This window comes from Nothobranchius furzeri, chromosome 10 (assembly GCF_043380555.1).
Source record: "Nothobranchius furzeri strain GRZ-AD chromosome 10, NfurGRZ-RIMD1, whole genome shotgun sequence".
In the NCBI taxonomy this organism is placed as follows: Eukaryota; Metazoa; Chordata; class Actinopteri; order Cyprinodontiformes; family Nothobranchiidae; genus Nothobranchius; species Nothobranchius furzeri.
In genome coordinates, this window is record NC_091750.1 from 61,534,066 (window position 1) to 61,550,227 (window position 16,162).

Here is a 16,162-nt window from a genome sequence, read left to right on the forward strand (position 1 = left end):
TACCCCAAATCCCTTACCAAAAAGAAGTACACTGAAGTATACTTGAAGTATACTAAAAATGAATACAGTATACTTCCAAGTTTACTTTCAATGTACTTATCAGAAGTATAGTTATCCGAGTACATTTTTTAAATACTACTAAGTATACTTTAATACATACTTACATTAAAGTTTACTTACATTTAGACTATACTTGTACTTGACTCTATCAGAAGTATATTTCACCAAGTAATGTATAAGTATACTTAATAAATATATATATATATATATATACTTATATAGTATAATAAATATCTAAGTATATATATATAATATATATATATATATATATATACTTATATATATAATATCTAAGTATATATATATATTATATATATATATACTTATATATTATATATATAAGTATATATATATATACACATATATATATATATATACAGTATATAAGTATATATATACACTTATATAAGTATATATACTTATACTTATACTTATATATATAAGTGTATATATATATAATATATAAGTATATATATATATATATATATATATATATATATATATATATATATATATATATATATATATATATATATATTTGGAACTTTTTATTTTTGAATTAGAACAACAACATTTACATGGAGATGCATTTGAGTTTCTTCTTCCCTTCTCCAGGGCAGTGTTTCCCTGAACAAAGTTTGAATTTCCTTGTGGCCATAAGATCTATCCAACTTAACCAAATCACCAATCAGTTTATATAGTTCTGACAAGCTTTCTCTGTATTCATCTTATCTGCTCTCTACTACATTCTACATTTTACTTTGATCTAGCTAAATAACTCACCCAAAAGACAAAAATACATAAATAAATTAAAAAAAATTAATAATAATAATTTTCACATGAGAGTACTATCTTTCTAACATTTGTTTTATTGGTTCCCAAATTTTTTCAAATTTCCCTAGTCCCAGTCATAGTCTTGCATTAATTTGTTTCATTTTGTAGACCTGTCTAACTCTGTCTCTCCACTGTACCACCCTTGGGGGTTCTGTGTCCAGCCATAAAACTGTAATACACTTCTTGGCAGTCATAAGCAGAATTCTGATTACGTATGTCTCCATTATGTGTGTATGATTTTTGGTACAGCATTCCCAGTACAAACCATTTTAGCTTAAATTGTAATTTCACCTTCAAGGTTCTTTCAATTTCTCCCTAACACCTTCCCAGAATGGTATGAATTTAGGGCAGTCCAAAAGTATATGTGAAAAGTCTCCCACTAGCCCGCATTTTCTCCAACATAAATTTGAAACATTACTATTTAGACATGATAAGTGGAGTTTTAAAGCATGCATCTTCACCTTCCATTCAAATTCCCTCCAAGACGGACTATTAGTTAATGGCCTGCTTCAAGTGTTTCCTCCCATTCCTCATCTGTTATCATTATGTTCACTTCCAGTTCCCATTTTTCTTTAATATCTATATTCTTAACAATCAAATCCTGTTGTAAAGCTTTATATGTTTTGAAATCAGTCCTTTTTGACATGTCCTTTCTGTTTAACATAATCACTTCCTCCATATTAAGTTTATCCTTGCTTGAAACTTTGCCTTATTTTGAAATAACTACTCTGTCTGTCTGTCCTAAATAACATATTAAGCATGAAATTACGAATTATTGTGAAATTACACGCACAGGAAGTGCTTTTATTTTGTAGCATTTGCTCAGTCAGCTCTCGAAGGCGAAGCTTCTCAGCAGACGGAGAAGAAGAGCGAGGGTCGGAGGTGCATTAACCATCGGAGGTGCATTAACCGTCGGAGGTTGCGCTTCTGTTCTGCATCTGCACTTGACAGTCACTGGTTCTGCACCACTAAGCTAAATGTAAGTAGCCGCCATAAAAGTTGCTTAAATGTTGTAAATGTTTTTAAGACGGACATGGTGAGTAATGTTGGCCACGTAGCAAGCTAATATGCTAAGTCATTGCATGAGTTAGCTGTGTTAACTTTGTGTGCGACTAAAGTCCGTTTATTAAATTAAATGAGCATCGCTATCTCATTATTAAAGGTTAGCATTATTTTAGATACTTTTTTATTAGACTTCTAGAGACTTATTCCCTCCATTTTTGTCCCCTCCATCGTAATTTTTTAAACGTGACGTTCTGAGAAAAAAAAAGCTGGAGCTCAGCGCCACCAAGTCAAACTTAAACGTCCACTTATTAAAAGTAAATGAGCAGTGGTCTCTTGTACAGTGATGAAAAAATCAGTCTGTTGTAAACTATTTCCCCATAGCACCCGTGCGATAGCTTTGCAAGCAGCCTGGTTTTTTAACCGTAGAAGAGGATTGTGACTGCAAGAGACGAAGCGGTGCTGTATCCCATGCTATGTTCCCTCCTTCCCTCCATTTTTGTCCCCTCCATAGTTTTTTTAAAAGGTGATGTTCTGAGGACAAAAAAAAAAAAACGGTCAGTTCAGTTAGCTCGCGGGAGTTTGCCAGTTTTTGTGAAAAGTTTTATTTAATACACGCATAGACATACAAATTTTGTTAATGTTTTTATCATCAAATTAAATAGTGCTCAGTTGCACATATCTTGAATGCAGAACACTGTTTCTATTAATTTCACAGTATTTTAGTGTTGTAATTTTGTCCTTACTGTACACTGTTACTCCAGATTCTTTTCTTTAAATGTTATGTTTTTAGCTTTGTGTGGATAAGTCAAATTACACTTGAATCTCCTCACACACACACACACACACACATACACACATATATATATATATATAATTTAGATGATTTAGCTTCATATATAGTGGAGGACTGCCTAAATTTTGCAGACTAACACAGATCTACCTTGTGATTCACAATGTTTGTTTTCTCTACTGATTATGCTTCCTGGTGTAGATGTGCATTCCTATGAGCTGTCAGCCACACCGGGAAGCCTGTCTATGAATCTGCAGTCAGACTTCAATGATCCAACCCCACTCTCTGCACACAAGATTGATGGCATGCTGCTGTTGACCCCCAAGAGGTTCATACAAGTGAGACCACTGGTGAGTAATTCTCACAATCTGCATTTTTGATGGCGCATCCTAAATAACATGACTATATATGTATGTATGTATATAAGTTTACAGATTAGGGCTGTCGCGGTTGAGGAATTCCCCCTGCGGTGAGTCAGGGCAGCTCAATATTGCGGTATGCGATATTATTGCACCCCGTTTTTATTTATGTACTTAGCAAATTTGTTTGTTGATTACTAAACTCATGTCAATATTTCCTTTGAAACATTGTGCTTACATATTTAAAAAATGTTAGAAAAAATACATGGCCATTTTTAACACTTTATTGAATGCAGATCGAAGGGCAGTTACGGCATTTTCTGACTGAACTTAAAAACAACATTCAGGAGGTTTAACTTTGAAATGCAAATTTGGCTGCAACATATAACAGAAATAAAAAAGTGCCCGTTTTGTTTTGTAGTTTAAAATAAAGTGTACAAAATGAGATGTCCTAGGCACTGTCAATTCACTTTCACACACAAGAATAACATAACTCGGTCATGTCCTTGTTATGCGCAAGGAAAACCAGCATGTTAACCTTATGCGGTTTGAGAGAGGATCTGAGAGGGGTGACAACATTTCCAGCGACACTAAAAACCCTCTCGGATGGTGCGCTTGTTGCGCAAATACACATGTACTTACGTGCGACTTTGGAGAGCAATAGAAATCTCCCATGTTTGTTGCGCCACCATGTCAGAGGGTTTTCATTAGGGTCAATGGGTTCCTCCTGCAGGTAGCGAGTGAGCTCCAGCTCGGCTCTCTCTTCGGGACGGTTACAGATGACGTGCTTGTCCGTGACTTCAGCAGGTCTCCAAGCGTTTTTTTCTTTGCCGCTGGTGGCAGCACTGCCTGCTCCAAGGTCTCTGGCTGGGCTGCAGCTGACGCACTGACACCGCTCCCTCCATCTTCCATGTGTACTATCTCCTCGATCAGCACGGACTTTACCTCTCAGCATGCGCTGTCGCGAGATTTAATCAAGTGCGGTAATGGCGGTGGCACGTCCTGCAGCGCGGTGGGTTTCTTAATATCGCAATATTTTCTTCTTGCGGTTACCGCGACAGCCCTAATACAGATTTGTCTTTTAAAACTGGTGAATATACAATTTACAGGTAATGCCTTTATGCTATGAGTATTAGAGCCACTGATGGAAAAAAAATGTAGAATTCTGAGAAAATAAGTCATAAATCTGAGTTTAATCTCAGAGTTCTGACTGGTACCTAAAACAAAAAAAAAAGGGAAATAGGGGAAGATTATGAGGGGGGATCAGAATTCTGACTTAAATCTTAAAATTCAGGCTTTTTTTTGTTTGTTTGTTTTGATTTTTTTTTAACAAAAAAAATTCCTAAATAGTTTTTTGTTTGTTTGGTTTTAGGTTCATGAAAAAAGTCAGAATTCTGACTTTAATCCCAGAATTTTGAAATTATCTGACTTTTTTTCTCAATTCTTTTCTTTTTCTTCAGTTACTCTAATACTCTTAGGCAATAAGGCAGTATTAGGGCCACTGAAGGAAACAATTGAATACTGAGATAAATGTCAGAGTTCTGACTTTATTTATTTTTTCAGAATTTTTCTTCTTCAGTGGCCCTAATACCCCTCCGTATTATGTAATGTTAAACAATTCAAATTAACTTTTGAATTCAGCAGTTTATCATTGGATTTAGATGCAGATATCACTGTCTTGGAAAATTGGTCAGAGCAGTTTGGCATTGAGTTTGATTAGTAAACTTGACAGTATTTACACTCTTAATAATCTTCTTAGGAATTACATGATGTCCACACAAGGCGTACCACTGTTCTCCATGCCCATCCAGTCTATCTACGTGAGGAAACCTCTGGATTTTTGAGGACATGTGTGGTAAGTCCCAGTATTGTAAATTTGAACAAATCATTCTATTTATTTATGCATAAAGACACCACAAGGACAACGCACATGAACATTTTGGAAAATGTGCCATTGTTTCAACTACAAACCTTTGGCAAGATGTTTAAGCCTGCCACACGAGAGCAATCAGCTGAGCAAACGGCCTCGAAGGACTGTTTGCTCAGCAGATTGCTCGCCATGTGCGCCTGATTTTCACGGAGTTTTCTGCCTCACGAGATGCTGAGGTGAATATCTGACCAGTTGGATATTTTGCGCCTCACAGGGGTAAAAACTCACCATGTGTGCACTACTGAGCTGCTGGCTGAGCTGAAATATTCTAGTGGCCAATCAAAGCACTTTCTCCGCTCACATGACCCCAAGATGTATTCAGATGCAGCCCCTTACCTTGTCTGCGTGTCTGAAAAATAAACAAAATGGTACCTTGTGGATCGATGGGGCCACTGTTTCCATTACCCTTTCGGAAGGATTCTGGGTCTTCCAGGTGCATCTCTTGGAGTAAATTGGCATAAACTCCTTGCCTGGTCCATCTTTCCAGCTACTGTACCCATATTTTCCTAACCTTGAAATGCCGGTGGCGGCGACGTTTCATCAACAAAAAAGGATAGGCATTTCCTCTGTTTCCAGCTCTGTCTCTGTTTTGTTTCTTTTCTGACATGCAGACAGGGGGCTGCCATCTCGGGGTCATGTGAGCGGAGAACATGCTTTGGTTGGCCACTAGAATATTTCAGCTCAACCAGCAGCTCAGTAATGTGCACACGGCGAGTTTTTACCCCTTTGATGCGAAAAATATCTTAACTGGTCAGATATTCACCTCAGCGTCTCGTGAGGCGGAAAACTCTGTGAAAATCAGGCGCACATGGCGAGGTATCTGCTGAGCAAGCGGTCATTCAAGGCCGTTTGCTCAGCAGATGGCCCTCATGTGTGGCAGGCTTTAAGGCACTGAGAAAAATCAACAATCACTGCAAAGAATTCAAGTGGCTTTCATTAGCGTAACACTGGCACACACGGAAGCCATCTCACTTTATTCGTAAATGAGAGCACAAAGCAACAGAATGAACGGGAGTAGGGCTGGGCGATACGGCCTAAAATCAATATCACCATATATTGAAGATCTCACCTGGATAACGATAAGTAGACGATAACTACAGGAATGCGTAGCAACAATATTTGTCCACTAGATGGGGCTGTCTCATGTATTACATTGACTAAAATTTTACATGACTCAAGGTGCTACAGCTTCTTAAAGGGACATAAATGTGGCCAACTTACACATCTTTTCATTTTTTTATTATCAAATTTATCGACATGGGAAAAGTTATCTGGATGAGAGACAAGAACTTGGATAACGATAAATCTTTGACATGTTGCCCAGCCCTAAACAGGAGTCTATCAGACTGCATTTATTGTTATTTACATGACAATCTACTGAAATAAAAATGGCCACAGTCAGAGTTTCAGTTCAAATGTGATTAGTGTATGATCTCCCTTTCATTTTTGTAAGGATGATACCAATGAGCCGGACCTCAGGGATGCAGCAGTTGTCCTCCTGACAACCATCACCAATGATGCCGAGAGTCCAGTTACGTACGACCCAGTGAGAATCTGTTATCCTAGAGGGTGATGTGATTGTCAACCTCTCCAGCCTTCCTGATGCCTTCCTGGTAATGTTCGACCTCATCTATGCCTTACACCTAGATTATCCGAAGGGACTGACCAACACATTTGAGTTCACGCAGAAAATCTTACTTGGTCTTGATGAGTCTAAACTATCACCCAAGCTGCAGAGTCAAAAATGACCTGATGTTACATGTGTAACTCAAAATCTGAAAGAGTGGTGGATTCAGATGGCTCACTCTGTTAGAGTATTGTCCACATCCACAATGTAATTTACTATTTGTCTGCTCTTTAATTGTTGATGTTAAAGTAACACACCACCATTTGGGCAAATATGTTCATTTTCCACTTCTTGAGTTAACCCTCCCACTGTCCTAATGGGTAGGACCCAAGCCCCCACAATGCCGCTCAGAAAATGGTCCCAACCCGGAAGTAAGAAAAATTGCAGTTCCACCCTCATCCGCTGGGGGCTGGTGCCAGAAGCGAGCAAATCCTCATTGACTCCCATGTTAAAAATGCCATTTTCACAGCAGAAATAAACATGTTTACAGCCTGGTTCAAAAAATGGTTTTTTGTCTAAATTATCTAGTTTATACTCATGACAACTCTGAGGGGGGTGAATTTTTTTCTCACTCTTCTGTTTAAGTGTATTGAAAGCCTAAAATTCTGTATAATTAATGAGCATCCGACACACGTGACCGCCGCCTCAGACCCACGTGACCACAGAGCTAGCTCCGTGGAAAGGCCTCAGTACAGCCTCGGTCTCTCCTGGAAACTGTGTCGGGATTTTGAGTCTCTGTGCTTGTGAATTCTGTTTTGGATAATATTGGTGCAATTGTTGGACAAAATGACTTGCTGTGGTATTAATTGCACTAATAGAGCGTCCAAGGAGTCTCCACTTCATTTTTTTCGGTAAGTTAAAATCTATATTTGTATTTTATGTCACTGCTGCCTTTAAACTAGCTGAGTTTACCGAAGTAGCTAGCTAACTATCAGTTTAACATGTAGCATGTACTGTTTAACCATGAAATTTAAATGTAAAATACGGTAAAATAATTAATAGGGCATATTTAAATGGGTAATAGGGTAAAACCCAGTGCATTTAAGATAAAAATGGGTTGAAATATGACGGGGCGCGCCGCTTGGGGGGACACTTCTGTGCTCCATTCTTTCATCCGGTAATCCCCAGCGGTCAGGCCGGGCAGGCTGATCGATGCGGCGCCTCGCTGCTGCGGGCTGACCGCTCGTGGAACTCGGAGACAGATCTGACCGGAGAAATACTGCAGCTCGTTGAGAAGTCTATAGGGCATACAGCGTTTCCCTTAAATCCCACTGCCACGCCGACAAGATCCCAAGTTTCTTTGTTTTTGTTGGCGCTGTTTACCGAAGAAGCAGCGGGAATACCAGCAAGTTTCATCAGACTCGTAAATTTAGTTTTTGCAGGGGACCCCCTGTATTTTACTGCTCCCTCCTGCAGTCTTCCCCTATTAAAATTTAAAATGTGTAACTTCATGTATTGTGATGAATGACTAATATTCATGTTAACTAAAAAGTTAGGTATTTAGGGGGAAAAAACAAAATAATAAACATTATACAGATGTCAAATAAATCAAACTGTAATTAAACTATATATTTTCAAAGTCTTGATTCTGGATAAAATCCAACAACATATGCTTTATAAATAAACACTACGCATGGCTTTTACACACACACACACACGTTACATTGTGATTTCTTAGTAAATATTCTATTTGGCGAGAGATAAACTTTATTGTATTTATCCTAGTGAATCTATAATTAAATGAGTAAACTAGTAGTAGCACATCCAACATCAAAGAAAGTAAAATGTTATTATCAGGAGAGGGAGAATGATTAAGTGGTTAGCAGCAGTGTGCTAGACGATGGCCCCCTCCATGAGGCCACCACAGCTCAGCAGAACATCGTTGTAGCTTCTTCTGGGGAGAAAAACACTTACAGAAAAAATAAAGTTAACAGCTGAAATAGCAGGAAATAATACAGTTAAAGAGCAGATTGTAGAAGAAAGAAACCCCTAGGTTAAACTGGTCTGTCTACTGCATAATGCTGAACTCTAACATGTGTCCTCAGGGAAGGACCTGATTGGTGTCCAGATCCTGCTGAAGAAGCACGAGGCTCTGCAGGCTGAGATCACAGGTCATGAACCTCGCATCAAGGCTGTCACCCAGAAAGGAGAGACCATAATGGAGGAAGGTAGAGCAGGTCTGGTCCTGACATGTTTCTGAGGTGTCTGCAGGTTCTGGCTCACTTTGTTTGGGTCCAGGTCACTTCGCTGGTTCAGAACCCTCGGCCCGTCAGAACATTCTTATCCACCACGTTCTAACACCAGACCTGTTAACCCAACAGCAACAAGTGGCTCCAACTGACGATGAGACCGGGAAGGAGCTGGTTCTGGCTCTGTACGACTACCAGGAGAAGAGTCCTGGAGAGGTCACCATGAAGAAGGGCGACATCCTCACGCTGCTCAACAGCACCAACAAGGTTCGTATGCCCTTCACAGCCGAGGAACGACCTCCAGCTCAGAGCGACCATCTCCACACCTGCTTTGTGTTTGTGTGACTTTAGGTTGTTTTACTTGAACTCGCGTCTTTAGCTGAATGAGGATGGAGAGACGGGTCGGACCTGGAGCAGGTCGAGGTCTTGCAGAAGAAGTTTGACGACTTCCAGAAGGTCGGACTTTTCCTCCTCTCCGTCTTCCAGCAGCAGCTGTCAGATCAGCTCAGGTGATAATCAGCAGGTGCTTTTGTCCTGCAGGACCTGAAGGCCAACGAGTCCCGCCTGAGGGACATCAACAAGGTGGCATCTGAACTGGAGTCAGAAGGTCTGATGGCTGAGGAGGCTCCTATGGTTCAGGCTCAGGTGAGCGTCACCTGTCTGCAGCAGCTGGTCCCTCTCACTTCCTGGTTTGTTAACTCTGCTCGTCTCTGTTTGTAGCAACAAGAACATCTGGGTTCTGCTCCTGGAAAGGTGCGTGTTGTCCTCCGCCTCCACCAGAACCAGACGTGGTGTTTTTGTTACCACTCATTTGTTTGTTTACAGGATGAAGCCGTCTCTAACCCCGGCTTTCCACAGGAGCCGTCAGCAGCACGTTACTGCAGCAGCACGTCATAGCTGCTGATAGGAACCGCTGTGGTCAACAGAACCTTTTCCACCGGAGCCGTCAGCAGCGCGAGTCGGCCGCGTCTCAGGAGCAGCATGTCGCGGCCCTTACGCGCCGGTTCTATTTTCTACGCGCGACGCCTCTGAAACGGGTCAAGTTCGACATTTTTGGGGAAGGAAAGACAGGAAATCGGATGCGGAAATTGAGAGAAGCTACCGAGATTTTCAGAATAAAGAACGTACTGCCTTCCGGTTGCTTTACTTTTAAAAAAGGTTACTAACTGAGCGGCCCCGTGAGAAGTTATCACCTAGCTAGCGGTCTCCTTTGTTTTTCAGGTCCGTATTGGCGATTATAAAACGGACAGAACATAAAACACAAACCATGTTGTAGTTTTGTCCTGCTTGTTGTTGTGTTTACTGACGAAGTCACTCGAGTGACTTCGTGCTCGGTCGGTGACAGCTGCTCCCCTGCTGCTTCGCGTCTCGTGGGAAGGGCCAAGCAGCAGCTTACGCGAGCAAGACGTGCTGCTGCAGTAACGTGCTGCTGACGGCTCCCGTGGAAACCCGGGGTAACACGGCGTCACCCTAGAAGGTGAGTTCATTCAGCTGATCAGAGGTCACCTCTGATGGCCGCAGTCACGGCCGACCGTGCTGAAATCACACAGGAATTCAGGTGACCCGGCAGGCACCAGGTGCTGGTGAAAGTGGGGACATGTCAGCTGGTTGCCATGGCTACAGTTATCTTTATGCATCTGTATGACTGCTGACTGGTGTGTGTTTCCTGTGACCTTTGACCTCAGACCGTACGGTTGGGCATTCAGACGACGGCTAACTTTAATTCCATCAAGGTAAGAGGAAGCTCTTCCCTTCCTGTCTGAGCGATCCGTCTCCAGGTTTCCTCGTCCGGCGTCCAGCCCGCTGGCGTCCACCTTCATCTCACTGGGTTTGGTTTCTCTCCAGGAGCTGAACAACCGCTGGCGCTCGCTGCAACATGCTGGGCAGCGCCCATGAGGTGTAGCGCTTCCACAGGTACCCCGCACACTTATGCGCCGCTTACGGGTCAGTAGAGTTTGGACCCACACTCAGACGGAGTTCTGATGTCTTCTCAGAGACGCTGATGAGACCAAAGAGTGGATCGAGGAGAAGAACCAGGCCCTGAACACAGACAACTACGGCCACCACCTGGCCAGCGTTCAGGCTCTGCAGCGTGAACATGAAGGCTTTGAGCGTGACCTGGCAGCTCTGGGTGATAAGGTCCGCTTTCCTGATCGGTACCAGGACCCGAGTTGTCTCTGGAGACACGTTCTTCATGGTTCTGGTGACTCCACCCCAGCCGTTCCTGATCAGCGATCAGCGGGGTGCTTTCCTATTTAAGGTGGATGGAGGACAAAATTTGACGCCAGAAGATTGCCTCAGTTTTGGTAGTAACCAGCCACTCGTGTTACCTCTAGTGTTCCTAGGATTAATGTTATTTCGTAGTGTTTTTGCTCTTATATTGGATTTACCATTCTTCAGGATTCCTGTCGACCTCATTGGATACTGACCTCTACTCCAGGATTTGGATATTCAACACACGGACCTTATCACCACCCTCCATAACCCACCTCTCATCTCACCCAGTGCCCCATCCACCAGGACGCCCCGCTTCTCTCCACCTCTGCTCCCTCTCCTGCGCTTCCCCCGGCTCTCTACCTCTCCCTCCTCCAGCCAACACATACACCCACCACAGTAAGTCTGCTGAACACCTCTGCCTGCCTACAATGGATTTTGAAACCAGAACCTAAGCTCACCTGTGTTCTCCCTCCTCCAGACGCTGAGCTGTTGTTGCAGTTCCAACCACAGACTTATCTGTGCACCTTAAGTTCCTCCTTATAAATAAATCATTTTTTCCATCAGTTTTTGGTCAGTGTTGTATTCTGCATGTCTTGGGTTAAGTACCTTCCTCCAAACATGACACTCCTCAAAGAGCAAATCTGTTCAGCACATTCTGACAGACAGACCACCATTCTTCTGTCATGATGCTGTACAGGACATTTTTAGAGTTTTTCTTTTTAAAGATAAATAGGATTACATTTAAATAGCAATACTTTCACATTATCATTTTCCCACACTTCTGTATAACTGTATTTTGTTGTTTTTCAATAAAGAATGACAAACTATTTAAGTTTGGATTTGTTGCACACAAATATATATCTGTAAAAAATATCTACAAAGCTAATGTATACATAACAAGTATGATTGGGTTTTGCAATACGGCACTATTTTAGTAAGAGTTTTAAACCAAGTAAAGTTAGTAAAGAACACATTTCTATTGTCTGCTAAGAAACTGTTGGGATTTAAAATGGGCCTGTTGTACAAATAACTTGTAAATGATTATTCCTCACTTTTGTCTTAACCAAAGAAATTCCAGTAATTGAGCAAAAACATTTATTTTTAACACTACATTTTATAAAACAGGGCGCAAAGTGTCGGCACATGTATGTATGTCGATGGTCCACCCCAACCGAACCAGGAGACACAGACGTCAGGGAGGCCAAGGTTGTCTCTGCAGCTCTCTGGGCACCACGCCTCACTCAGCTGTCTCCAATGATCCAAATGGCTATGGAGAAAAAATAACAGGTTTGTCATAATTGTTTAAAGTACAAAACCATACATGAAGTGGTGAGACAGGTATGTGAAACTTACACTTGCTGCTTTGTGTAGCTGATGTTGGAGACACACAGGCTGCCATGGTGACATTTAAACAGATCTAACAAAAAAATAAAAATGAAAATTAAAAACTCCCAGACCTCATGTCATATTTACTAATCAGCTATGGCTGATTTATTGTTTGGATCACAGTGAGTTACACTAATTCTAATATATTTTTATTTCTATTATACATACATACTTTTTAACTGTTATTTTCACGACTGTTATCAGGCTCTCTTGTTCTGGTTCTGATGATAATTCCGTGTCTTCCAGCAAGTTATCTTGTGCTTACTTCATCTGTAGAATGTCTCTTTACTTTTGGTAAATTGTACTGAGTCCAGAATAAAGACTAGTTGGCTGTACAAGATACAAACAAGTATAACATTTTGGAAATATATGAAATGTATTTACGCTGCTAATTTAGCTCGAATACTAATAACTGCAATATTTTCCGGACTATAACTCGCACTTTTTTACATTTTCTGGCAGGTCCTGCTACTTATACTCCGGAGCGACTTATATAACAAAATATGTAGGCTACACCACGCTGCTGCGGGCCGACTCCGACCCACACAAGAATGAGTTCCCCTGTCCCGCTGGGAGGGTTTCAAACACCGCCAGCATCTGTTAGAGCCTGTGGCGGGGTGCTGAGGGCCGGTTCCAGCCCAGGAATGAGCTCTCCTCGCCGGCCGGGAGGGTTTGAAACACCGCCATCCTCTCCTCTGCTGGCTGTTGTTCATTCTGTTATGGTTACCGGTGCTTGTGTTGCAATGTGAAACGCTTGGTCTCAGATTTTGTAAGAAAGATAATAAAATGTCCCCCCAAAATACGACTTAAATATATTTTCTCTTATTCATGATACATTTAATGGCTGGTGCGACTCAGGAGTGATAGCGCCGAAAAAAACTGTACTGAAAACTTGCTCAAAGCAAAATGTTTTCATTACGGAAATAAATTATAAACTTACCGATTTAAAACTTTTTTAATACAGGTACTTCTCACGAACAGGCGCAGAAAACCTCCACCTAAACTCCGTGTAAGGTTCAGGTCGATGGGTGTTCCAGTTAGCTCCGGTTGGGTTGAAGCTAGGTGGCTACATCCGTTAGCTCGGCTCCCACCTCCGCTTTAGCTTTGGGTTAGCCAGGGTTAGCTTCAGGTTAGCTCGTAGCTAGTTCGCCTGGGTGTCGTCACTCGAGCCCAGCCTTACAGCCACACCCTCAGCGCCTCCTCTCTTCCCTTTTATGGAATTGTCTGGGCTGGACGGAACCTGTGACACGGTCAAAATGGCGGTGGTGGCCACCTCCCATTATAGACAACAAACGTGTTATTGAAGCCAATGGAATCCGTTTGTCCAGTATATGTACAGTCTATGGTAGGACCCCGCGAGGAAAGTTGACCATTGAGCAGGGTTGATGGTTCATCCCTTGGGTCCACGTGACAGGGGTGAGGAGTGAGCACCACCTCACCCCTGCCACGTGGACCTCAAGGGATAAACCATCAACCCTGCTCAATGGTCAACTTTCCTCGCGGGGTCACCCATAAAGACAGTGGGAGGAACAGATGAGTTTTACCTTTTCTCTGTTCGTCCAGCCGTTCTGAGTCTGGCAACTCTCATTTGTGGCTTTAGTTTAGCGTGAATAATTGAATCGGATTAGCCCATAGGCTAATCCGATTCAATACTCAACTGGTTTTATGCCAAATGGCATAAAGTACTCACTGACTTACTTGATAGTGGTTAGTGTAATTCATATTTTGTTAATGTTGAATTGATGTGCATCCTGATGTTGCTTTAAACCACCTACTCAAAGAAAGACTACACACTGCTGTTGTCCAGTTTTCAAAAGTGTGCGTTTGTAATTGTTTCTTTCAAATTTTGTTTTATTTTCTGTTTGAGTTGGCTTAATCGGTAACTTTAATTTGATCATAATTTGAAAATATATTTAATATAAACTCCAAATATTTAAGTTTATTTATGGTCTGATATACTCAAATATCTGAGTTTATAAACTCAGAAAATATGAGGCAACTGATTGCCTTACATTTTTTGAGTTCTGCCTACTTAATCGGGTTTACAGTGTACGAACTGTAAAGATTTTGTGGTGTCAGAGTTCACCTAACAGTTCAAGTGTTAATTTTTTGCTTTGTGTGTTCACAGGGCATGCTCAGTTGAAGTTTCCATCTCTGCGCGTTCAAGATGTAAGAAAAATAACACGAAAGAAATGCAACAATGAAAACTTCAAAAAGGCATCAACAACCAAGCAAGTGGATCCATAAAATGGACTGATTTTTTTAATGGCATTTTTAAAAAGTCTTTCAAAATGGACAGAATTAACGCGTCATGTTCAGAACAGTTTGCGTTCTCATCTTTGATTAATCCTGGTAAACAGGTCTGTTTTTGTTCTGTTCTAATTCTCTCTGTTTAATAAATTTAAACAACATGACTTAGCTATTTTATTTAATTTTTTTTTTCTCTGCATAAAGACGAAGTATCAGTAAATAGTGGAAATTAAATGTATTGGTAGTAAGCAAATAGCAGATGTTAAATGTTACTTGCAGTATGTGTTTATAGAAAAAATAGAGATACTTAAATGTACTAAAAGAATATTACGTCAAGTTTACTGTAAAGTGTACTTTCAAAACTGTAAGTATACTCAATTATATAAGAAGTACACTACAAGTAAACATATATTATTACTTTAAGTATAATTTTAAGTATACATTCAAAGAGAAAAGTATACTCAATTATTTCAGAAGTCCACTACAAGTAAACTTATAATGTTACTTAAAGTTTATTTTTAAGTATACTTCCATGGGCAAAAGTTTACTCAATTTTATTAGAAGTAAACTTATACTGTTACTTTTAAGTATACTTTCAATGAGAAAAGTATACTCAACTATATCAGGAGTACACTACAAGTAAACTTATATTGTTACTTTTAAGTATACTTCCAAGGAGAAAAGTATACTCGATTATATCAGAAGTACACTACAAGTAAACTTATAAGTATACTTCCAAGGAGGAAAGTATACTCAATTATATCAGAAGTACACTACAAGTAAACTTATAAGTATACTTTCAAGGAGAAAAGTATACTCAATTATATCTGAAGTACACTTGTGAGGTTACTTTAAGTATACTTTCAAAGAGAAAAGTATACTCAATTATATCAGAAGTACACTACAAGTAAACTTATAAGTATACTATCAAGGAGATAAGTTTACTCAACTATATCAGGAGTACACTACAAGTAAACTTATATTGTTACTTTTAAGTACACTTCCAAGGAGAAAAGTATACTCAATTATATCAGAAGTACACTACAAGTAAACTTATAAGTATACTTTCAAGGAGAAAAGTATACTCAATTATATCTGAAGTACACTCCCAAGTACACTTGTGAGGTTACTTTAAGTATACTTTCAAAGAGAAAAGTATACTCAATTATATCAGAAGTACACTACAAATAAACTTAAATTATTACTTTGAAGTATACTTGCAGTATACTTCAAGTATACTTTTAGTGGCCCAATTTAGTCCCAAGGAGTATACTTCTAAGTAAACTTTAAGTTCAAGTATGCAAATAAACTTCTGTACACTTAAGTATACTTGAAATTATATACTTAAAGTATACTTCTTTTTCGTAAGGGATGACATTCTTTCAGCCTGAGCTTTTATGTGAAGTTGCACAAATTGCAAAAATAAGATACTAGACATTTTTCTAAGTTGATACTGGTCCATGAGGGCCACACATTTGCATATTAGTGTACTTCCACATGCCTGACTTAAATGAC

General features: G+C 40.2%; 1 protein-coding gene and 1 long non-coding RNA gene across 14 annotated transcripts; one reads left to right on the forward strand and one right to left on the reverse strand.

The window, feature by feature from the left end:
- The first annotated feature begins 588 nt into the window (after positions 1 to 588).
- On the forward strand, positions 589 to 14,811 carry LOC139072254 (spectrin alpha chain, non-erythrocytic 1-like). 13 transcript variants are annotated; one of them, XM_070555870.1, is made up of 11 exons: positions 2,765 to 3,039; positions 4,808 to 4,903; positions 6,432 to 8,773; positions 8,844 to 9,061; positions 9,146 to 9,250; positions 9,335 to 9,439; positions 9,515 to 9,547; positions 9,620 to 10,708; positions 10,789 to 11,100; positions 11,195 to 11,407; positions 11,490 to 11,574. In XM_070555870.1, the coding sequence occupies exons 3-5, from the start codon at positions 8,764 to 8,766 to the stop codon at positions 9,179 to 9,181; spliced, it is 264 nt and encodes an 87-aa protein (XP_070411971.1). In that variant the 5' UTR covers positions 2,765 to 3,039; positions 4,808 to 4,903; positions 6,432 to 8,763; the 3' UTR covers positions 9,182 to 9,250; positions 9,335 to 9,439; positions 9,515 to 9,547; positions 9,620 to 10,708; positions 10,789 to 11,100; positions 11,195 to 11,407; positions 11,490 to 11,574. The 13 variants fall into 13 exon arrangements, with proteins under 13 accessions (XP_070411969.1, XP_070411968.1, XP_070411966.1 ...); XM_070555869.1 differs by having other exon boundaries at positions 9,515 to 10,708; XM_070555871.1 differs by having other exon boundaries at positions 9,515 to 10,708; positions 10,789 to 11,054.
- On the reverse strand, positions 12,093 to 13,671 carry LOC139072256 (uncharacterized). The gene is made up of 3 exons (XR_011521831.1): positions 13,338 to 13,671; positions 12,365 to 12,428; positions 12,093 to 12,278 (listed from the first exon to the last, which is right to left on the reverse strand). It is a non-coding gene; the product is annotated as an uncharacterized lncRNA (long non-coding RNA).
- Positions 14,812 to 16,162: the final 1,351 nt, after the last annotated feature.

What these genes read in the sequence shown, in the direction of transcription:
- LOC139072254 (XM_070555858.1), top strand. Translation starts at nt 10,893, where the DNA reads ATGAAGGCTTTGAGCGTGACCTGGCAGCTCTGGGTGATAAGGTCCGCT. An exon ending in AGAAGATTGCCTCAGTTTTG is followed by an intron (nt 11,101 to 11,194) that starts GTAGTAACCAGC and finishes ACCATTCTTCAG; the next exon opens with GATTCCTGTCGACCTCATTG. An exon ending in CAACACATACACCCACCACA is followed by an intron (nt 11,408 to 11,489) that starts GTAAGTCTGCTG and finishes TCCCTCCTCCAG; the next exon opens with ACGCTGAGCTGTTGTTGCAG.